Source organism: Nothobranchius furzeri, chromosome 13 (assembly GCF_043380555.1).
Source record: "Nothobranchius furzeri strain GRZ-AD chromosome 13, NfurGRZ-RIMD1, whole genome shotgun sequence".
Classification (NCBI taxonomy): domain Eukaryota; kingdom Metazoa; phylum Chordata; class Actinopteri; order Cyprinodontiformes; family Nothobranchiidae; genus Nothobranchius; species Nothobranchius furzeri.
Genome location: NC_091753.1, coordinates 31,076,022 through 31,100,335, shown reverse-complemented (window position 1 = coordinate 31,100,335; position 24,314 = coordinate 31,076,022). Strand labels below are relative to the sequence as shown.

The 24,314-nt window shown below is 40.0% G+C and overlaps 1 protein-coding gene and 1 long non-coding RNA gene across 3 annotated transcripts in view; both read left to right on the top strand.

Moving 5' to 3' along the window:
• The window catches only part of LOC107380514 (sucrase-isomaltase, intestinal), a 138,047-nt gene extending 121,687 nt beyond the window's left edge, over positions 1–16,360 (top strand). The window contains exons 46-48 of one of the 2 annotated variants that reach the window (XM_054742776.2): positions 6,946–6,995; positions 10,442–10,612; positions 16,086–16,360. In XM_054742776.2, coding sequence (XP_054598751.1) covers positions 6,946–6,995; positions 10,442–10,612; positions 16,086–16,163 — 299 coding nt within the window. In that variant the 3' untranslated portion in view covers positions 16,164–16,360. The remainder of the gene's footprint in view (positions 1–6,945; positions 6,996–10,441; positions 10,613–16,085) is intronic. The other variant, XM_054742777.2, reaches the window with a different exon arrangement.
• A 5,784-nt stretch (positions 16,361–22,144) lies between these two features.
• LOC139062493 (uncharacterized) lies at positions 22,145–22,670 on the top strand. Its single transcript, XR_011516025.1, has 2 exons — positions 22,145–22,305; positions 22,465–22,670. It is a non-coding gene; the product is annotated as an uncharacterized lncRNA (long non-coding RNA).
• The last annotated feature ends 1,644 nt before the right edge of the window (positions 22,671–24,314 follow it).

Genomic DNA, 24,314 nt, shown 5'->3' with positions numbered 1-24,314 from the left:
GCAGCGTCGGACCAGTCGTCAGACTCATGTCATATTTGGAAAATGCAACACTTACGTACCAGAACTGAAGGGGGCGCTATGACTAATATCACCTAAAACACAAGATTGAGGAGGACAGAGAGATTAATTGACACTGGTTTAATTTAATGTTCCATATCAAGAAAAATCAACTTTTAGGATTTTTTTTTACCATGTGATATTGTCATTTCCTCATGAGAAATGCCCCCAAACCACTTTTGGCTGCATTCATTCATCTTCCTGACTCAACTACAGGGCTGCCAACTTTTGAACATCTCAAAGAGTGAGACGGGGTCATGGGCTTGGGAGCGGACAATTTGCCGACCGTTGGGGTGGGGGGGGATGGGGGGGGGGATTAATATTGAGACTTTTCTCAGAATTCTGACTTTTTTTTCGCAAAATAATGACAATCTCGGAATTCTGACAGGGAATTCAGGGATAGAAGTCAGAATTCTCTTTCTTTTCTATTTTTTTTCTTTTCAGTGGCCCTAATCCTGTTCCGTACCTCTGACTTTACAGAGGTAACTGACCTTTGTTTAATACAAATTTTCTTTTCGTGAGGAAAATTTAACATCCAACTCTCCTGAACTTCTTCACATTATCTATCTATCTATCTATCTATCTATCTATCTATCTATCTATCTATCTATCTATCTATCTATCTATCTATCTATCTATCTATCTGTCTGTCTGTCTGTCGTAAAGAGTTACAGCTACATGTCACAAATTTCACACAGGAACTTTTAATTATAATTAATGTATTTTTTTATTCCATCTAGGGGTGGGCAATATCATGCCATTCATAATATTACCAGTTATTATTTCCTTCCAAGAAAATAAAATCTATCATTTTAAGCTAACGTCATTGATGTAATTGCATCCACTAAACAGAGGATTATGTTCATGTGGGTCATTAGCATGAAGTTATTGAAGTTATCAAAGCAAACATGGCAGGAATCAGTTTTACTGTAATCTGTTTCTCTAAGTGTACGTGCTGCTGTAATTAGTGAATGTCCCCACTGTGGGACTAATAAAATTTACTCTATTCTATTATATTAATTCATATCAGACAGTCAGTAGGAAAAAAAAACGTTTGAGGAATTTTTGCCTTTCCAGGCTTCCGTACCAGTAACCTGGTTATGGAGGAGGGGTTCGACTTACAAACAGGAAAAACACACTGGTGAAGCGGTGAATTAAAATACTAGGATTCCTAATGTTTTAATTCACTGCGTCACCAACTAATGTAGGCGAGGGAACATGTGAGTGAGTCATCGCAGTAGAAAGCCCAGCTTGCTTTGAGTGAGGATCCGTGGCTGATGAGTGAAAACAAAAGAAAAACTTTTGGGACTGAAGCTCCGTCAACATCAGCTGGCGACCGCGACGCGGCTGCATATCTAAATAAAGCATGTCATTTTGACAGTGTGTGCAGCTGCAGCTCACGGTTCTAGGAGAAATAACCGGGCATGCCCGTCCCATCGACAGCAGGTGGAGCTCACAGCTCCGCCCATCTCATAACCAGATTGGAAAAAACCCCATCGGCTTGGATTATACAGACGGGATTTTGTGTGTGAAATAACGCCAGTTAAAGTATTACTTAAGTGTTGTTTGTGTACATGCTGTTCAGTAGCTAATGCTGTATGTTTTTTTTTTTTTTTTTTTTTTTTTTTGTAAGCCCACTGTGCGTGATGCGTGTTTGGGGAGCGCAGGTGCTGGTTTAGCGTGAGAGATTGGAGGTGTGGCATGAGAGCGTGTGAAGAGGGTCAAATGTGTGTGTCTCAATCTCAGTGCGTGAGAGTTGGCAGCCTTGCAACTAAAATGTGGTCGATGTAACACTTTTTCCTGCAAATGGGAGAAAGTAGCCCACTACCAGGCATTTCTCCTCCCCCTTAAACTAGTCTTATCTCCATTCTGAAACCTGGATATTCTGTGGATATTCTGAGAAAATACTTCTGAAATTAATTCTACTGGAGCGCTGCCATAAAAACAATGCATCCCGTCTACAGACACGTGATGGCAAAGGCTATGTGAATCAGGCACCATTTATGTTTTATCAGTCAGTGGTGTAGTGGTCATGGTGTATGACTGGAATGTAGTTTTACACAGGTTCACCTCCCAGTCATGGCATTAACCTTTGTTTTTTTTTTTTACGCAACACTTGCCAGTATTATGTTTTCAACCCTTTATTGGTAAATTGTTTAAAACATAAGGACTAATCTGTTTGTTCTTTACTTTTTTGTTTATTTAGCCAGTGTAAGTCCATGTGTGATCAGTCTCAACTAAAATGCTGCTAACCCCCAAATTCCACTACCTCCGCTCCGCTCCGACACGAACGCCGGAGCAAAATCTGTCCCGTTGTAGTCAATCAGAGCAATTCCACTACTGAGGCTGTGCTCCGGCAGTGCGGCGCCGTGCGCCGCCCTCTTTTCCGGCGTCCGGCAAAAATGGAATCGATCCTATTTTCGCCGGACGCCGGAGCACCTCTGCAGTAAATGGACAGAAATCACAACCGCCCAACAGGAAAAGGAGCAAACACAACTTCCGTTTTTCACAATAAATTGATAAACAAAAGGTGTTTTTTGTTTCATATGCACAGGTTTAACAAAAATTTTAACAACTTTCAATGGCGGCTGAAGTTTAAATGCACAAAAGTAAGCCATAAATACAGTTTCTACTATTAAAGTAGTCACACTTTGTTGATCCAAACACTGCTGATCTCTCAACACAAATGATGGGCAGATTAAACAGTTCATGCCGATGCTTCTCCCACACAACAGGTGTTTGGATCTAACTTCCGCATTTATTGCTCGGACTGTATCGCAAGATCTCGAAAATCCTGTGCATGCTTGTTTGCCCACCTCAGGTCTCCACACTGGAGCGGAGCCGTTTTAGAGCGGGTACCAGTAAAAATTGAGTTCGGAAGCGAGCGGCTGCGGAAGGTGGGGGCGGACCGGAGCGGAGGTAGTGGAATTTGGGGGTTAGAGACATAAAAGATGCAGAAAATTAGGGATAAGCCGGATACTCGTCTCGTTTCAGACGAGTATCCGGTACGGATGAAGCATTTTTGATGAGTATGAGCATGAAACGAGTAAAACTCGTAAATATCTGTAATCGTGCTGAAGGAAAATCCTCATTGGGTAACTGACTATCTTCACGCTCTGTGATTGGCCACTCAAATAGAGCGCCCGCCCCTCCCTACACACAAAACTCTGCACCGGGAGCTCAGTCCGCGTCTGGGACTCCATCCAAGCACGCACACACACACACACACACACACACACACACACACACACACACACACACACACACACACACACACACACACACACACAGTAGCGGATCTCTGAGCTTGCTTCACTGTTCACGTTTCTTCAGTGCTCCCTAGGTTTTCTTCAGTTCGCCTGTTTTTAAAGTTACTTTAAAGATGTTTACAGTTACTTTTTTCGTAACGTACGTGGTGCATTTGACAAGACAGAGCTGAAAAATCATACATAATTCCTGAAAGGGTTAAAGTCCAGACAGCAACTGTATTACCAATCTCATTTAAAACTCATGAGCTTCAGGATCATATTGACTTGATCTCAAGATGTTCACTTTTTAGCCATAAAAAACCATCATGATTATTTTACTGTTTTGTCATGGTAACAAAAACATATTCATTTCATCTAAGTGATCTCTTAAAGCTGTTTCAGCAAATCTGTGAACAAACTTGGTTTTGATGCCCCTTGATTCAATTTTACAGAAGGACAAGGTCAGTTTCCACCTGTACGCAGATGATTGCCAAATCTATTTTCCCCTGAGACAAGGCTCTACAGCCACAGTTTAGTCACTACTGGATTTAGATGAAGTTAGAGCATGGATGGCCTCCAGCTTTTTAAGTTTTAATGAGGGTAAAACAGAAGCAATAGTTTTTGGTCTAAGCATTAGCCATGCCTCTAAAAAGGAAGTTGACCTCTCTTCGTTGATTTAAAAAAAGAGCTAGTCACTTATTTGGGTGTAAAGTTGGATGCATCACCAAAGCTAGAGACTCAAATAAATGGAGTGGTGCGTTCTTGTTTTTTTCATCTTCAACATTTATCCAGAATCAAGCCGCTAGTGTCACAAGCTCCTCTGGAGACCGAAGTCCATGCTTTTATTGCTTCTTGCCTAGACTACTGCAACTCCCATTATGCTGGAGTTAGCAAGGCTGCACTTGATCAACTCCAGCTTGCACAAAACGCTGCTGCTAGATTCCTGACCGGCATCAGAAAGTGGGAAGACATCACACCTGAGCAGGGTTGTGCTCCAAGTTATTTGACTGACTTACTCACCCAGTATAATATAAACCAATATAAACCATCCAGTGCACTTACTAGTTGTTCCAAGAGCAAAGTGCTCATTTAGAGTTTTGGGCCCCAAGCTATGAAGTGGTCGTCCACTCGACGTCCAACATGCACCCTCACTGCCGGTGTTACAGTCACATGAAGTCACTTTTGCACAGTGGCGTTCCCTCAGCACGTGAGCTAGCTTTTAGATAACTTCGTCGTCTTCGTCTTCGTCTTCGTCTTCCTCCGCTTATCCGGGTCCGGGTCGCGGGGGCAGCATCCCAATTAGGGAGCTTTTAGATAACACGTTTAGATAATTTAGCAGATTTTAATCCGGTTTAATATCCAGATGCTTCTGCTGTAACTGAAAAACTGCTTTGCCAGAGGAAACAAGACGGCGATAAACACCAGTCGCTGTTTTCTAGGTCCAAACATCTATGTTTTTCTTTTTGGGACTCTGGTAGTTTGACCTAAAGTGTGGTAGCAGCCGGCTTTCTCTCCTTCTCTGATAGTTGTGTTGTGTTGCTAAATATGTGGTGTGTATTGAAAAGAGAACCCAGGGAAATGCGGCAGTTCAGCGAGACAGACAACCGGATGGGCCAATAGTTGCTTTCGGTTTGAACCGTGTTATTGGCACAGGTTTTTAGAAAACTGCAAAAGAACCACTTTATTAATTTTTTTAGAATTTTTTTATCTCCACAATATAGTCATAGATAAAATAGGTTAAAATGTTGCTATGAGCATGAGCAAAATATTTTAAGCTAATTTGTTTCTCAAATTTGCCATAGCAGCTTTAAGGAGCCCAGTGGAATCTTGCACTCTTGAGTACAAAGTAAAGTTGTGTTAATGTGTGGAAAATGCATTTGGTTGGAGTTATCGATTTGTCTTTTTTTTAAGTGCTGACAAAACAAATGAAAAATATATTTATAACTTATTACAGTTTAAAATGTTTTTTTTTTTCTAACAGATCAGGGGCCTCATTTATCAAGCTTGTTTACGCACAAAACGGGGTCGGAAAACTGCATAAGCAACATTCCACGCAAACTTTGAGATTTATGAAAGAAAACTTAGCGGAAAAGTGTGCGCAACTTTAAGTTGAATAAGGACCTGGCCTACGCACATTTTGGACATGGAGAGCACCTGCAGTGCTGCTGCTGAGAAGGATAACATTATGAAATCCTGCAGCATTATCACTTGTACTCTTCGTGCGCACACAGAGCAAGCCACCCCCCACTTGCGCACTTGCGCACACACACACCCTGAAGCGCACAATATGGAATGCTGAATTTCAGCAGGGGGGCAGATTGAGACAGAATGTCATGCGTCTGTGACAGTGTGTGTCCTGTCACTGTGACCCGATTGATCATACGCCCTGGCTACTTGGACAAGGGAGATCTCCATTTGGCTGACTGGTTAGCATGCATGACTTTCACCTGAGCGTCTGGGGATTGAATCCTGATTGGACCATTTTTTTATATCCACCACAGATCTCTTTGAAGAACTCAGCATTGGCGGCTTCACCAACGTTGTGCCACTCCGTGGATTTTCTCATTTGTTTTGCAAAAGCACTTCCTTTCATTTTTCCGCCTCACCCACAAGTACCTGAATTTCTGCTTGTGAAGTAGTGCTTCCTTGATCTGCGGTCGGGATCGAAATGCTGCAACAAGCCAGCTTATGTATATGCATGAGGTCCACAAGGCACTTTGCATTGACTATTTATGGCAGAAAGGGGGCGTGTTGAGGGCGGGGTGTGACTAAAAAGCAGCTGAGAACCTATCACGTTAGTCTCTGATTTATGAAGCTGAGATTGCGTGCAGCTGTGCATACTCCGTGTGATAGATCACAAACCTACTTGGCGTAAGTACTTTTTTTTTGCTGAGCTTAAGTACGGTTTCAGAAAGGATTCTACGCAATGTTTTATAAAAGAGACCCCTGATGCACACAGTTAAACTTTCTTTTGCTTTCTCACTCATCCTTAGACAAACACACACACACACACACATGCACACAGTCTCTCAAGTGCTTGTGAGAAAAAGATGCACTCCTCATGAAAGCGTGTTTGTATTGGGACAAAACAGAGAGGGAGATGAAGAGCGATGGAGAAATGCAGAGAGGAGGAGTGACAGAAACTATTACAGTAATTCCTTGTGTCGCTGCCTGGAGATATGCTCTCCATCACTCCTGTTTTATCTTCTCCCTTGCTCCTCTCTCAGGTGTCTATCTGCCATGTTGCCTGCCTATGTCTTTTTTGTTTCTCCTGCCACATGGTTTAGGGCTTGCTTACCTGTTTTATCCATCTTTGTTTTTAAACCCTGAATGTTTTAAGTTTCAGTTCACAGGGTGAGCTATTCACTCAGCTGCCAGTCAGGCTGTTTTGATCTGTGTGTTACTCACTCATTCAGTCACTTGTGTGTTTACTAACTCTGGCAGACTGTTAATTACTGTTATTCAGACACAGAAGTAGCATCACCTTTAGCTATTTGTTTATTGCTACAATTCTGTAATTTTCTCACTTAAATGGGCTCTAAATCTAATTTACATTTTTTTTTTCAGAAACCATGTTGCTTATTTTTCCTCCTCATATTATTATTTCACCTGTGTGTAATTAACTTTTTCCCCTTATCAGACACGGTGGGGAGAAACCAGCATCTCCGTGTTTCCTTTCAAGTAGAATCAGTAAGTTGAAGCATTACCTACATGTTCCTGTTGTTGTTATTCTTATAGGTTTAACATAGATTGACATTAAAAAACAAGGTTTCTCATTTAATTTAATGTTTGAATGGATATCATGGTTTGCAACAAAAGACAAAAGTCTTGATTATTGGTGTCCAATCCAGACCCTTAAATACCACCTAATTTAATGTTTAACGGTGAAATGGTAAATTGCCTGTATTTCATATAGTGCCTTTTATGGGTCTGCAACCCCCAAGGCACTTCACAACACAACCAGTCATTCACCCATTCACACACTGGAGGGGGTGAGCTACATTATGGCCACAGCTGCCCTGGGGTGCACTGACAGAAGCCAGGCAGCTGAACACCTGCACCACCAACCAGCACTAGCAGGCAAGGTGTGTAAAGTGTCTTGCCCAAGGACATAACAACTGTGACAAAGGGGGCTTAAACCTGCAACCTTCCAGAAGTAGCATTGACAGAAATACAGAATTGTTTGAGTTTTGAAGGGGATTATGCAAAACTCACATTTCTATGTGTCAGGACACTGAGGCATCGACAATAAAGTTGATTCTTATTCTGAAAGTGTACCCTTCTGCATCCCTTTGTGCTGCCATGTGGGTCTCAAGTACCTCAATGAACACTCAAAATGTAAAAAAAAAATAAAATAAAAAATCTGCCCGTCCAGTTTCTGTCGGTTTAGGAACTGTATGCCTAAAACAAGCCGTTTCAAAAAGTCCCTGTTTGTGATGTCATAAATGTTAAATTAGCATAAAACTACATCTCACAGGCAAGAGAGGGCAGCTGCTTGATTTCTTAAAGAGGCAGAGCCCTGAAACGGCTCATTCTGGATGGTATTGAAAATGTCAAGAATAAAACTGTTGAAATGTATTTGTGTGAGAGATTTGGTAGTAATACATTCATCAACATGTTTGTATAAACCATGGAACTAATTAAGTCATAACATGTTCCCTGTACAGAGAAAGGAGAATAGCTAAATATTAGGTATTGATGAGTTTAATTATGAAAAACAATAGGCTAAATGTTGTTGTTTTTTTTTTTGGGGGGGGGGGGGGGGTCAAATTTGAAGCCCTGATGAATTAGCAATGGTATCAGAGTAAAAGTATGTATGGTTTTTGTTGGTCCACACACCCTCACGTCGATAAAAGCAGCTGTGCTTTAGTCCCATATGATGAAGGCATATTTCTGCCAGATATTTTAGCACAAAATGGCAATTACGTACTTATAAAAAAAAGTTTTTATTATTTTTGAATTTCAACTGCATCAATTCTAAAATGAGGGTAGTGAATAAAAGTACACTGCAAAATTACATAAATGGATTAGGGGGGTTTGACTTGAAGCAACTAAGGTTCAGTTATGCAAATTTACACGTTACATGACCAAGCCAGGGAGACTAAATCTGGGCTCATTTTGAGTCTAAAGCCCACTTCCACTGGGTGCATGAAGAACGGGCTATGTAGTTTAGCAGCAACTGCCTGTGTTGTTGAGGCTTGGACCTTGGACATTTTGGTTTGCTTGATGACTTTTTTGCTGTAACAGTGCTTCTTGGAAAGAAATCCTAAATGGCACAATGCATTTCCCGATTAGTTACTTTTTCTATGGGGTATAACTTTGTGCATTCATGGAAAGTGCAACACGGCTAATCATGCAGGTGCATGCAGGGGTTTTGGCAGAGTTATGGAGGACACAACTCACAATTAGCTGTATTACCCATTCCACAGATATGTAATCATTAGAAGCAGTAGCTCATGTTAAAGATGACTAACCACATTTGTCAAGAGTGTAAGATGGATAGCCAATAAGCATTGTTGCAACAAAGAGTCGACCAAACACAAATGTCATTAGTTTTTGTTTGCCTAGCTAAAATTGAGTTTAAAGGGTAAAAACAAGTTCATTCTTCTCCTTTCAGTAAAAGATGGTAAAAGCATCCAACGTGTTATTCCAATGATTTCTGTTTCAATTCCACTTAAAAAAACAACATTCTTTTCAGTTTGAAGCTTCCTGTTTACAAGTAACTCCTTTCTCAGGGGAGGAAAACACACACACAGACACACACAGAGAGATTCAACATGGCTTTGCTTGGACATGGTCCTGGATTAGATTTAGTGTCTGTAAAATGTGTTGGTGAAGGTTCTCAGCCATCCAGAGCATGATAATCCTAGTAAGTTCAAAGGAAGGCAACTGGTTTTCCTTTTTAAATAACAAAAAGCTTTCAACTCTGCACATTTCAATTTGAATTGAGAAAGCTCTTGGCCTGAGAAGCAAAATATCTTCAATAAATAAATTGTTCAGTTTCCTCCATTTAAACTTACTGGCATGTCCTATAACAATAGATGTGCCAAAGTGCTAAAAGGTCAAATAAAGGAAATTATCTTCTGTGCCACTAAACTCACTCACTCACAGTGGACTAGTCTCTAGTCCATCACAGGGCCACAGTGAGACAAACAACACATGCACTCACACCTAGGGACAGTTTAGAGCAGGGGTGCCCAATCCTAGTCCTAAAGGGCCACCGTACAGCCTTTCTTAGCTGTTTCTCTGCTCCAACATACGTGATTCAATGGTTGAATCATCTGTCCAAAGGGTCGATAAGCCCAGCAGAAATCTGTTAATCATGTCATCATCAGGTATCCATGACAGTGGCCCTCAAGGACCATGGTTGAGGCCATGAACACATGTGGCAGGGTAACCCACAAAATTACGTTTTTGTTTCAATGGTATGCCCGGTCATCCATGTGAAAATGAAGATATACTGCACCAAAACAATTATTTCAAAAACTCTGACCAAAGTGGAGATATCTGTTGTTAGCATTTAATTCAGGATGTAGATAACCAGTTTTAGGTCAGTTATGGAATGCTTGTTATGTTATGTGGTGGGGGGGGGGGGGGGACACACGACATGTTTTTTTTTATATTTTAAGTGAGTAATGTTTTACTTAAAGTGTTTAAGTGACTGACTGCCAGTAACATACTTTAATTTACTAATAAACTGGGATCTATGTGTTCAAAGGGACTATCTCACAGCTGAATATTAAAGGCTTAAAGCTTCAGGAAAATTATGAAATTTAATAAAACTCAGGTGCTGCATATAAAACTAATCACACAGTGATTTTAAATGGTAAGTCTCATGATGAAGCTTGGGTTGTAGCTGAATATCAATAGAACTTAATGGCTAATTTCACTTGGGCACATGTTCAACACAGAATTCAAGATTGATGTGAGTCCAGCTACAAAAGTATCATTGATAAAGAACTAGAGCAAATTATGTCATATCCGTTCTTTGTAACAACCTAAAAACTTGTGTGTGTGTGTGTGTGTGTGTGTGTGTGTGTGTGTGTGTGTGTGTGTGTGTGTGTGTGTGTGTGTGTGTGTGTGTGTGTGTGTGTGTGTGTCCCTCCATCCCATCCCGCCAACAATTCATCTTTCAGAACACCTTGACCAGTACAGTTGATCACAATGGTCTGGCACCAGCTGATCAGTTGAATTTGGGAGTGATGAAGGTCTGGGGTGCAGGCAAAGTCAGGATCACAGAGGTCAAGTTAACAGACTCGAGTGGAACGCATCATCTTCTCCTGCCGCAGCACAACATCGACACTGAGGTCAGCAGATCTTTGATCACGTCTCCATATCTGCTTTCATCTTGTTGGGCGTATCTATACTTTTTGACAGCTGAGTGGTAAAGGCTTACAAAGTTTGATATAAATGATCAAACATTATCAGAATGTGAAGAATAATAAAGAATAGTTTCTGTGCTTGCAAAGCATGACTAAATGAAAAATGTGCCTTACAGTTTTTAAATGGGAAAAAATATATATATCTTAGTTTCTTGCAAATGAGTCAAAATTACACAGATACTTTAGGAAAAAAGGGATTCATATACACACTACAGTTTTTGTTAATAAAAAATAAATAAATAAAAGATTACTTTTACTCATTTTCCCGATTTGGCAACAAACTCCTCTCTAATTATCCTGTTTTACATAAATCATGCTGTTTCCATCTATGGTGGATGACTTTAATGAAAGGTCTCATAGAGCTTTTTTTGTTGTAAAAATTAAATAAATAAATATGTGATTGACCTAGTGGAATGAGTGTCTGCCCTGGGAGATTGGGGTTCAAATCCAATGTTGGGTTATACCAGACTTTAAAAATGGGACTCAATGCTTTCCTGCTTGACCCTCAGCTTTAAAGCCGTACTTTTTCATATATTTAAATCATTTTCTTAAGCAATGGCCATTTATAGCACTCCTTAAGGGCCACTATCCAGCATGTTTTAGTTGTTGTTCTGCTCCAACACACTTGATTCAGTGATTAAATCATCTATGCAGCAGCTCGTCAGGCTCTGCAGAAGCCTGTTGATCACCTGCTGATTGAAATCAGGTGTGTTAAAACAGGGTTAAACTAAAATGTGAAGGATACTAAGGCCCGGACATGAATACCCCTGCTTTACAGGGTTAATGAAAGGCCATCCAGCCCTATCGCTCCCTGTGGCCAGAATATTCCACTTGCAGCTTCAGACTTGCAGGCCCACTCTGTTGGGAAAATTGAGCTGACCTACCTGGCACTGTAGTCTGCTTTCAGCACGTTTCCTGCAGGTTTTAGATCACAAACACAGCTGATTTGTTTAATTTAATGACGAATCAGTCCTGTACACACTTAGGAAGGCTGGGGAGACATTTCAGATGTTAGATTAAGGTGCTGAAAGACAAGCACACAGCGAGTAGAAAGGTTTTGGTTTTAACTTGGCCATAGAGAATTAGTAACAGGCAGTTGAGGGTGCTAAAAGCAAGCAAAACTGCTAAGTGTGCCATTAAGAGGTTGGTTTGGGGGTTTAAACCACCAAATTGTTCCAGAGCACAGCCAGTGCTGCAGCTCACCGCTCCTCACAGCGATGGGTCAAATAAGGAGATGTAATTCATCAGTGTGTGATGATGACTAATGGGACTTTAACTTTAAATAAATAAAAGTAACCACCCTTTTTCTCAGGTTTTGTTTCATTTCTTAGAGACCCAACTTTTAATGGACAGAAACAAAATTTTCCAAAACCACATTAACCAACTGTGGCAGCAAGAAATCCAACACAGGATTAAACAAAAGAGGTGGATATGTCCATAGGGACTATTTACCTGTTGGCATGGTGATTACTGATGAAGGACTGGTGTGTAAGGTACTAAGTGACTGCTACTGAAGGGAAAATGGTGACACAGGGAAATAAAAGAAAAAAAAAAACTTCCCTAAAAATCTATAGGTTCAGTGAACTTAAACATTAACATCAAAATGCAGAAATACCAGAAATAAATTCAATCAAACAAACTCATATGAAGATTATGATCGACATAAACCATATCCCTAATACCATGTCACTTTTCCGTGACTGAATGGGTTTTCTTTTCCACATATATTTGAATGTTTTTCTTTAGAGGAAAATAAACTACTAAAATTAAACTAAAGAAAACCAACATGAATTTCACCCATTTTAATGTATGATGTATTTTGTGAGTGTATGTTTTTCTTCTGCAGAATATGTTTATATTCATTTTTATAATCTATTTGAAAATATTGTATTATTGCCTGGCCTTTTTCACCAACATTTCTAAATATAAACAGCATAATGACACCTGCTATAAAATAAAATGTTATTGAACTTGCTGATAATATTTCTCTGACATTTACACAAGTGTATAAGTTCATCTCCATGTGAGCTCAGCTGAAATCCTGCTCCAATAACCCCAACAGAAACAGATCAGTCACTGTCTACAGCCTGTAATCTTTTTGTGTATATTTGGTAACTATGCTTTCCCTTGGCTTGGCATATTTAGTTTTTGAGTTAAATGAGTATTCTTGGGCTGAAAGTACTCAAAATATCAGGTTCACATCCCACCTCCTGCTGGGCAGCACTTTTCTGACAGCTGTAATCAATGCTGTCTTTCCCATGACACACTCGTTTTGTCTTCATTTTGTAATAAACAGAGAAAGGAGGACTTGACTTGAGATAGAGAATTTAAAGCTGCATGTATAAAATGTCTTTTGCTCTGATGGTTTTCCCAAAAAAGAATCAAGAGCAGTCAAAATAAAACCAGAGTAAAGCTGAACTTTTGCTCAGAGCCAGCTGTGACAAGGACTCAGACACACACCAATACTAAAACAAATATGCTGAATCTGAAAATGGTTTCCAAGAAGATAAATATGTGTGAAGACACTTTGTAGTACGGCGATTAGGCTGAACATCGTGTGAAAGAAATGAGGAAAGATGACAACACATAGACCTGGTACTTTCTCACCATTTTGGCCTCCGGAAAGAAAAAAAAAGAATAAATCTTTCAGGTTGCATGCTGCCCAAATCTCAGTAGTGTGAAAATGATAACTAGTACAACTCCATAAATAATCAAAGGTGAATGGACCACAAAGCTTTCAATTTATACACATGTTGGAGAAGATGGAGAAAGATGCAATGAATTTTGTGAGTGTGTGTGTGTGTGTGTGTGTGTGTGTGTGTGTGTGTCTGTGTGTGTGTGTGTATACTTGTTTACACATCATACTGCAGACCGACGACTTTTCACCTGTAAAGTGAAGACATTTTGCCTGGTCCTTGGTACAATGTTACAGAGCTATACTCGTTAGTTTTAGAGGTATGATGTGAATTAATTTTTATTTAAAGCTGCCATAGAGAATCTACAGAGCAACTATTTTGTGCATTTGTTTTGGGTTTTACATTGTAATCCATTACCTTGTTCTTTTTTTTTACACAGTTTAGTACATGTCAGGTAAAAAACATTTTTTTATTTCTAACCTGTGTAAAAAAAAGACAGAACAAGCTAGGTTTGGAATACAAACACTGTTGCCTCCCATCTCCTCGGGCATCTTCCTCAATACGCTTCAGCTGGAACTGGAAACCAACATTACCCAAGGACACGAGAGAGCGCTAAACACCAGTCGCCATTTTCTATGTTCAAACATCTTTTGTTGTCTGTGACTTCAAATGGTGTTTTTCTTTTTGAGACTCTGGTAGTTTGTCCAAAAGCTGAAGTGGTAGCAGCCGGCTGTTTCTCCTTGTCTGATATTGAGTGGAGAACCTCTCACACCAGTGGTATTTTGTTGCTAAATACGTGAGTGTGTAATGAATGGATGACCCAAGGAAGTGTGGAGGTGTCACTGTTCATTGAGACAGCTAACCAGTTGGTCCAATGGTTGCATTTGGTGGATGTTTATGAACAAATGCAAGATAACCACTTTATCCATTTCTCTTTTAATCTCTACCATATATTCATAGCAATTCTATGTTAGAGTGTTGTTAGGAGGAATAAAAAAATTGTTTTAGGCCAAGTTATTTTCCAAATTTGCTATAGCAGCTCTAAGGTTTGGGTTAGGAATAGATTAATACTGGCTCTATGCATAGGGGTAGACCCTATGCATAGAGCCAGTATTTACCTATTTTAATTTATCAGCATCGACCATTATAACGTCTTAGGAAGCCGATTTAATGTCAGGAACATCCCCAGGCAGACAGGTGCTGTTGCAGAATTTAATTAAAATACATATTTACATAATAAATGCTCAAAATTATTTTCAACTAAAATGTTTTTTTATTTACCAGTTTTGAATATTTAATACTTGGTCAGTTTATTGATTTGTTTGAGCAAATATTTAACAGTTAAATTCAGAGTTCAAAAACAGATTCACCTTCTGAAATTTTGTGCAACAACTGATGTTATTAGTGACATTTTGGCATGCAAATAATGTGGAAAACGTCTAGATATTGAACATGAACAATGGCCCAAGAAAATTGGCAGGACATATCGGCCTTCAACTGATATTGCTCCTGCTCTGCAGAGAAGGATTTATTGGTCGAGCCTAGGTTTAACTGCAGCTCTCGAGGGGAGCAAGCCTTTGCAATACTGCCCCAAGATTGTGGAACAAACTCCCACTAGATATTAAACACTCATCTACTGTCTGGAGTTTTTAAGCTTAAGTGAAGCAATATTACAAATCTAGTTAATTTTGTACTCTTTTGGTTTTATTGTTATTTTTCTGGTAATATTCTTGGGATGTTTTTATTTATTTTTATTGTTTTTAGGCATTATGTGCATTTTGATTTTGTTTTTAGTGTTATTTTTATGTCTTATGACATCTATTTTTAGTATGGTCTTATTTTTGTCTCTAATTTTAATGTATATGATCTATGATTTTATCAGCTGCACTTGGGTCAGCCTTGACTGGTAGCATTATGGTTTATAAACAAATAAATGAAATGAAAATGAAATGATCGTGTCTCCTACACATAGGCAATGTATCAGCCAATAGAAAAAACAATATCGGTCGACCTCCAGTTATGCACAATTCAGACATTAACATGAATAGAAGTCAATGAGTCCTTACAATGAATGCAAGATGAGAATGTTTGTGTGTGTGTTGGAAATGCAAATGTGAGATCAGAATAAAGACTATAATGAATTCCATTAGGACTAAGAGAAAGCCAATGTAAGGAGGATGCATTGCAAGCAAAAAGAAAATACAAAGAGAGAAAAAATAAGCTAAAATAATAAACAGTAAGAATGAAAGACATGAATTTAGAAGGAACAGCAGCAGAGAGAAACAAACACAGGGTTGAAGATGACACATTGCGTTCATAGTAATAAATGGATTTTTAGTGTGAAACAATCCACTTTTCTCCTTGAGAATGGCCTGAATTGGTAATAACTTGTATTTCAGTTAGAAAAATTACTGTGTCATTTGAATACAGTTAGGTATGAGAGGTTCTTCTCTCTGTTTGGCGCAGAACAAGATGGATAATCGCAGAACAAGATGGATAAAGTCACACAAGTTTGCAGAACAGTAATTCAAAAGATTTACTGTAATCAGGGCAGGATGATAGGAAAGAAAAGTTCATGTGTCACTTTGATTGGGTTTAACCTGTCATTGAAATAACTCGCAAAATAAAAGAGCATTTGTCACCTGATATTATGTCTGCACAACCCTGATCAGCTCAAGAATACTAAGAGAAGATCTTTTTCTGTGTTATTTTTTTCATACCCATAGCTCATCCATTTTTATCTTTTCTTGTCTTTTCCACAGGAGCTGATTGTCGATGCTTCATCCAAGTCTATTCCTGTGAATTGTCCTTTTACCATTCGATGGAAGACCAGCGCATGAAAGCTGCACTCCTTTTTTTTCCAGGCCTCCCTTTTTTCCCCATGAATGATGCAAACTGTATTTATGAACATAAAGGTCTAATGTCAAACCCTAATGAGCAACATCAGTGGTGATATTAATGTGTCTTAAAGTCAGACTTTAGGAAATATAAAAACTTGTAATTCAAAAATGAATAAATGTGTGTGACCCTGTACAAACGGCGTTGGCTGCCTTTATTTGTTAAAGTAAATAAATAGTGACAAAGTCATGATAGCTTTTCCTGCAAACATGCTAAATGTTGGATAAACCTAGAACAAATCAGCTAAACTAACTTTACATTTTAATGTGAACTAAATCGTACTTATCTGACCTCTTGAAAAGAATACCTCAAACTTGTTAAAACAGCCTGTCACTGAGAAATCTTTACCATCAAAGTTTAACCAGGACTTCACTGTTTGCTGTCTTTCACCTTTTGTAAAGATTGGTGCAGAAAATACTTAAATACGTTTGGCAACATAGCAATTAAAATTATTTTTATTTAATTTTAATACTAATACTAATTTTAATACATTTCTAAAAATGTTAGATAGAAAAATGAGTACTTCTAAACCCTAGAATTAGGTTTTGATTTCTGATTTTGGTTCTTCATCATAAATTGGAACAAACTAGCTTCAACCTCTGGTCCTCATTCCCCTACTCTTCACTAAATGAAAGTGGGACGTTTTTCAAAAACCAGATACAATCAAGTGTAGGTATATTCCATTTATAATAAGTCATCAGTGATGTTATGTGCATTTCTCTTTATATTGTAGTTTAATACCTACCAGATAAACTGTCACGGTCTGCCCTGATCATTCCTAATAACAATCAATACGCTGCAGTTGTCCCAGGTTTGTGTTCACAGGTGGGCGTGTTGGAGAGCCAGCTGTGCCTGAGCTCCCTGAGCAGAGGGCCAGGAGTATTTAAGGAGCGGTGTGACACAACTCCAGTGCCGGTTGATACTCTCACCTCGGGTAACTACTAACCAGCCATAGTCTTAGTCTGCCTGCTCCAGCTTAACTCTTTTGTCTGCCTTTTCCAGTCTCAGTCTTGATCTGCCTGTTGTCTAGTCCTGAAAATTCCTGCCCGTCTGTCCTCAGAACCTACCGTCACCTGGAGTCGTCTCCCAACGTCACGTCGCTCAAGATCCCCCTGGCCTCTGCTCTCCACCGTCCGCCTGTCATTCAGCCTGCCTCACTGCCAGCCTTCGATCCTGCCTCTCAGCCCGCCTCACAGTCTGCCTCCCAACCTGCTTCCCAGTCTTGTCCTGGATCTGAACTCCTTGCTTTCGTCCGTTCCCACCTGGTCCCAAAAACTCAGTCCATCCTCACCAGTCCTAGTCATCAACCGTAAGAATAACCTCCAAAAACAAATCATATTCTTGGTTCTCTGGTTCTGGGTTTATCTTATATCTATCTGCTTCTCGTTTTAGATTCTGGTTCTTCCTGTTTGGAGCAGCACCCTTAGTTTACTCACCATTCTTAATAAAAATTATTATATTATTTTTACTTACCCTGTGTCCGTAGTGTGATTCTTTCATGTCTTGGGTAAAACATCTTCCCATAAATATGACATAAACATCTGGTTTAAGTGGCACCAGAGAGTGGATTTTTGTAGTTTTAAAACAGTTCACATTTTAAACATCTTACAGCAGCAAACGTGAACATTATTTGATAAACTTTTTACACTGCTGCTCATTTCGTATTGCATGCCTAATTTGAAAGAAATATCCTTGAGGTGCCTCAGGCTACATCAGAGACATTCGATGTTTGGGCTATACATTTCAGTTAAAAGGTGTACTTTGAAACTGATGATGATGTAAAGATGTATAGAACAGCATTTGCATGAACCAGAATAATGTTTTCTGACATTGGAAGTTTATAGCCTGCTATTCTGGAAACCAGTTTGTGTGTGATCAATAGGTTTCTGTTTTTTAATAGAAAAGATCATTGACATGGGAGCAGTCAGAGTTGCATTTTAGAGCTAATTTACAACTGTAACTTTACAGAATCAGAAGAAATAACTTTTTTTCTCACACTGCTAACTTTAGCACTGTTACTGAAGGAAATTTAAATTAAATATGTTACGAACCTTCCTGGGGTCCTTAGGCTGGCGTGTGAGGGAAGGGACAATATCACAATTTTAAAAGTTTAAGTAAAGATCAGGTTTCTTTTCAGGTTAAAATCAACCAAATAATTCACAACAAAAGAACGTTTTCCCAAAGGCTGGGTAAACTAACAAACACAACTAACACAGCCTTTGGGGAATATAACAAAAAGCAAAAATGCAATAACTAAAGGCATCCCGCCAAAACTGGACAAAGGTGGCAAACGACTAGCATCAATAGTTAACTGAAATGGTCTGAGGTCAAACTAACTAAGAAGGGTGTAACCAAGCCTTGTTAAACAAAAAAAAAAAAAAAGAAACACCCATAACAACTCTGTTTTTTGAGATAATCACTCAACACAAGGGGTAACTAATAACCAACACGCTAAAACTGCAACAAAAGAAGCTACAACCAAAATGCTAACAGTAGCTTTTCAAAGCTTAGCTGACATTACCAATTATGAAAATGTACACCAAGAAACCCAGCGAGGAGAGACTGTTACTGATCAAACAGCTCTCCCCAAATGGCTGACGCAGCGTCCCTTTTCTGGGAGAAACACTAATTGCACAAATAAGGCAGGTGCGTAGAAGACAGAGGCAGTGACGTTCCACCTGGAAGTTGTATGTCGGTTGCTTGGTGATGGAGGCAGGCCAAACAGGAAGGGAAACAGGCATTCGATATCCATCCGGGATATGGCGGAGATGTTTTGGGTGGAGTAGGCGAGCTAGAAGGGAAATTCTTCCCACACGAATTACAAATCCATAAGGTACGTAACAAATAAATAAATAACACCAGAAACCAAACTTTTATTTGATTTTTAAAAGCTAATGTTCTAAAAGCTAATTGTAGCACAGCTCACTGCTACAGAAAGTGACTGTTTAAAGGTACACTTGGCAGTTTTGCTTGCTTTTAGCACTCCCTAGTGTCTGTTTTGTTGAACCAAAAATGAAACTTATCTCCTCACTGTATTTTTGTCTTTTTAACACTTTAAGCTAACAGCTGAAATGGCTCCCCAGTATTTATTAGTGTCCACTGGAGCAATTCATCACTAAAATAAATCAGCTGTGTTCTGATCTAAAACATGCAGGAAATCAACACATTCTCACACCCTATGCGTCGGAAACAAGCCCCCACAATACGGCTCTAAAATTGGTCCCAACCCGGAAGTACCAAAAATTGCGGTTCCACCCTCATCCGCTGGGGGCTGGTATCAGAAGCGAGCAAATCCTCATTGACTCCCATGTTAAAAATGCCAATTTCATAGCAGAAATAAACATGTTTACAGCCTGGTACCAAAACATGCTTTTTGTTTAAATGATCTAGTTTACACTCATGACAACTCTGAGGGGGGTGAATTTTTTTCTCACTCTTCTGTTTAAGTGTATTAAAAGCCTAAAATTCTGTATAATTAATGAGCATCAGACCCACGTGACCACAGAGCTAGCTCCGTGGAAAGGCCTCAGTAGAGCCTCGGCCTGGCTTGGAAACTGCTCCGGGATTTTGAGTCTCTGTGTGTGTGTATTCTTTTTTGGATATTATTTGTGCAATTGTTGGACAAAATGACTTGCTGTGGCATTAATTGCACTAATAGAGCGTCCAAGGAGTCTCCACTTCATTTTTTTGGTAAGTAAAATTATATTTATGTATTTTAGGTCACTGCCGAGCTGAGCTTAGATTTTAACATGTACTGTTTAACCATGAAATTTAAATGTAATAGGGTAAAACCCAGTGCATTTAACATAATGCTGCACTTTAGAAAATGGGTTGAAATATAACATGTTGGTGGAGCTGGGTTCCGACTATCGGCTTGTGGAGCTCTCGGGAGACCGATGTTTTCCACCTGGAATGCCGGCTGTTTCTCCCCGCAGCTCGGTCCATCTCTGTCTGATCGCGACTTCTGTCTGCTGCGCGGGCTGACGGCTGGTTCTCCCAGCAGCTCGGTGCATCCGTCTGATCGCGACTTCTGTTAGCTGCGCGGGCTGACGGCTGGTTCTCCCAGCAGCTCGGCGCATCTCTGTCTGATCGCGGCTTCTGTGTGCTGCGGCGGGCTGACGGCTGGTTCTTATGGCAAGCCAGAACCGCCAAAATACGCCACTTCTCCCCGCAGCTCGGCGCATCTGTCTGATCGTGGCTTCTGTGTGCTGCGGCGGGCTGGTGGCTTGTGGAGCTCTGGGATGAAAACCTATCCACCCGGTTCTCCCCAACGGCAGCTCTGCGCAGCGGCGCTTGTCTGCTGTGCGGCCGCCGGCTTGTGGAGGTCTCGGAGACCTCTGTGTTCCACCCGGTTTTACCCAGAGGTCAGCCCGGCGTATCTCTGACTCAGAAGCTCTGGTGTTGTGCACAGTTAACTCCGGTTGTAGCTAGGTTGCTACCTCCGTTAGCTTAGCTCCCACCTCCGCATTAGCTTTGGGTTAGCTTCAGGTTAGCTTGTAGCTAGTTCGACCAGGTGTCGTCAGTTGATCCCAGCCTTACAGCCCCACCCTCAGCTCCTCCTCTCTTCCCTTTTATGGAATTGTCTGGGCTTGACGGAACCTGTGACACAGTCAAAATGGTGGTTGTGGCCACCTCCCATTTTAGCACAAAAACTTGTTATTGGAGTCTATGGAAACCCATTGTCCATATACTAATGTTGATGGTCGGAAACAAACGCTTGATCAGCCACCCTCCACGTCAGACCCCAGATGCCAAAAGTGCCCTTTTCCGTTACTTATTTGCGAAAAGGGGTTTTTCCCTTTTGTAACTGCAGATCCCTATGCAGCGTAAAACTGACGTGATTAGATATCCGCTGATGCGGCACCGAACCAGCTCGTTTAACCGCACCTAAACCTTAAATGCGGCACAGAACCAGCTCATTTAACCACACCTAAACCTTAAATGCAGCACAGAACCAGCTCATTTAACCACACCTAAACCTTAACATTTCACTATTTATAACCTTCCTCTCACCCAGGGCTGGACTGGGACAAAAATTCAGCCCGGGCATTTTGATTGGAGACCGGCCCATCACCTGGTTTTTTTGGAAAAGACATTAAGCCTTACGCTGTTTCTGACACACACCAACGTACACTTTCTTATTGGTAGTATTTATGTATCAATCTAATAAACGTAAACCTACACCATCCTTCCTATCCTGGTATTCTAAAAAAGTAGGGTTGGGGGTAAATGATTATTTTTAAAATGATTATTCTGACGATTATTTTATCGAATAGTCAACTATTCTAATGACTATTTAGATGATTAATCTAGCGATTATTTTTCTATTGCACAATTAATAAAAACCAAAAAATCTTAAATAAATTCCTCCAAAAAATTGATAAGTTGTTACTGTAAGAGAATAAACACTACAGGCCTTCCATTTTGTATAACACTGCTTTTATTGTGTTGCGGTTGTTTATGTTCTGGTGACGTGTAGAACTTGGGAGTGCAGGCTGCTGCCTGAGAGGTGGTTGGAGACGGAGTGTCTCCATGCTGCTTTGTTTTGGTCACTTATGTGCATGAGGCGAGTGGTGTTACGACCCTTCCTGGGGAGTCAAGTGTAAAGGGTTAAATTTACCTAAATATTGCCTTATTTATTATCTCTTGATGTTATTAGTCCCTATTTCTGTGGTTAATTGACAATAGTTTCCTGAAATGTTTCTCCTATTTTAACTGTAAATCCTTCTAGCTGTTATATTTATAACAAGAAACAGATATTCGGACGGAATATTTTCATGTTTATTCGAATATGATTGTGGAACACACCCAGCATCATAATAAATGAAGTAATATTTATGCCAATTTAAGCCTTTATGGGTGACCAGGACACTGTGATCAATTTTTGGCAAGGGAAATGATCATTTGTTGCCATTTTTGAGGTGTTTATGAATGTGGAAGACACCCAGCATCCTGTGATGGCACTAATAACATCAAGAGATAATAAATAAGGTAATATTTAGGTAAATTTAACCCTTTACAGGTGACCAGGACTCTGTGATCAATTTTTGGCAAGGGAAATGATCATTTGTTGCCATTTTTGAGGTGTTTATGAATGTGGAAGACACCCAGCATCCTGTGATGGCACTAATAACATCAAGAGATAATAAAGTAATATTTAGGTAAATTTAACCCTTTACAGGTGACCAGGACACTGTAATGAATTTTTGGCAAGGGAAATGATCATTTGTTGCCATTTTTTAGGTGTTTATGAAGAGACCCAGCAACCTGTGATGGCACTAATAACATCAAGAGATAATAAATAAGGTAATATTTAGGTAAATGTAACCCTTTACAGGTGACCAGGACACTGTAATCAATTTTTGGCAAGGGAAATTATCTTTTTTTTTTTTGCCATTTTTGGGGTGTTTTTGATGACACAGTAGGCAGTATGAGTACAGTAACATCAACAGATAATACATAAAACCCTTATTTGGTCAATTTTAGCCTCCATGAAAATCTGAGGATTCAATCACTTTTTGGCAAGTAAAATGCCATTTTAGTTGTCTACAATTAAATCATCAATAAAGAATTTAAAGATATTTTGAGGCGTTTCTTATAGGTAAACGGGAGGGTGTAGTCTATTTGGCAAGTGACAATCTTAATTTTATGTGCTGAAGAGCTTTTATCTTGTTACTTTTAAATAGAGCAACGTAATGTTTAGCAACTTACACAGTGTCATTGTAAAGCCAAAGCTTGATCAGTTTAAATACTATTTTTCCAAGTAAAAATGTGCCCCAAACTAGTTAACTGTGGCTCCATGTCAAGTGGACTAAAGAAAGGAAGGGGAAAAAATTAAATCGCTGGAGAATTGTTTATTTACATTTATACAACGTTTACATTCAATACAGGGTGCCATTTTACATTATTTATTTTTTTAGTATCAAGGCTGTAACATAAAGAAAGCCAGTTCTTACCACAAACCATCTTTCAATCGCAAATATTGCAAAAAGGATTAATATATCCTCATTGTGAACGTTTAAGACAAATAGCAACACTTAAAACAACTTCCGAACTGGAAAAACTAATGTGGCAAGGTGGATAAACGACGGCCCGGGTTGTATTCGATCCCTAGACTTTCGGGGTGAGAGTCATACGCTCTAACCAGTCAGCCAAAGGAACATCCCCTTGACCAACTATACAGGGTGCAAGATCAATCAAGACATTGTGACAGGATGCTCACACTGCCACATCTTCCTCCCTCTTTCCACAAGCACGTCCTCGTGCTCCCGCGCAGGGTGCCACAAACACTGCCACACTAATATCCGCGATAAACATCTGTTTAAGTACCGGAAGAGGTTATCTTTGCTTTCTGAATGTCCATATTGCTAGATATGCTGAGTTTTAGGGCGAAATCCTGGGGAATTTTGTCTAGAAATGCAATTACCTAACCGTGCGCGATCCCGCGGTGGCTAATCATTTTTTGGCAGCGAGTCAATTTATGGCACAACACCGGCTCGGGTTTCTCCTCCTCCTCCCTCTTTTCTTCTCCAACCTGTCGCTGGGCTGAGGCTCCATCACTTCCTAAATTGATTTTACTTGAACCTTCACTACCAAACAACTGTGAGATTTTAACACATGTGCCAGCATCAGCCTGAAGGGCCAGTTTCTTTTTTAGTCGAATTTTCTCCGCTCCTCCTTTCCGTTTTTTGTTCTCCATTTTGTAAAGCTCGTCTGTCTGTTTACTGAGATTCACAAACAACTGGCGGGTGCATCAGACCTCTGGCTATTGGTCCAGCCCAGAGTGTATTATTACCAATTGGCCAATCCACCAACTTTTACGAGGCGTCGCGTGGGGCGGCGCGGACAAGTTGTCCGCAACAACTAGAGGCCAGGGGAAAAAAAAAAAAAAACAGACACCGGCCCATAAAAGATGAAAGGGTCGGCCCAGCGGGCAGTTGCCCGCTATGCCCTATGGTCAGTCCAGCAGTGCCCTCACCCTCATCCTAACCCTCATTTAACCAATGCGTTACCGAACCAGCTCGTTTAACCGCACCTAAACCTTAACGTTTCACTATTTATAACCTTCCCCTCTCCCTCATCCTAACCTTAAC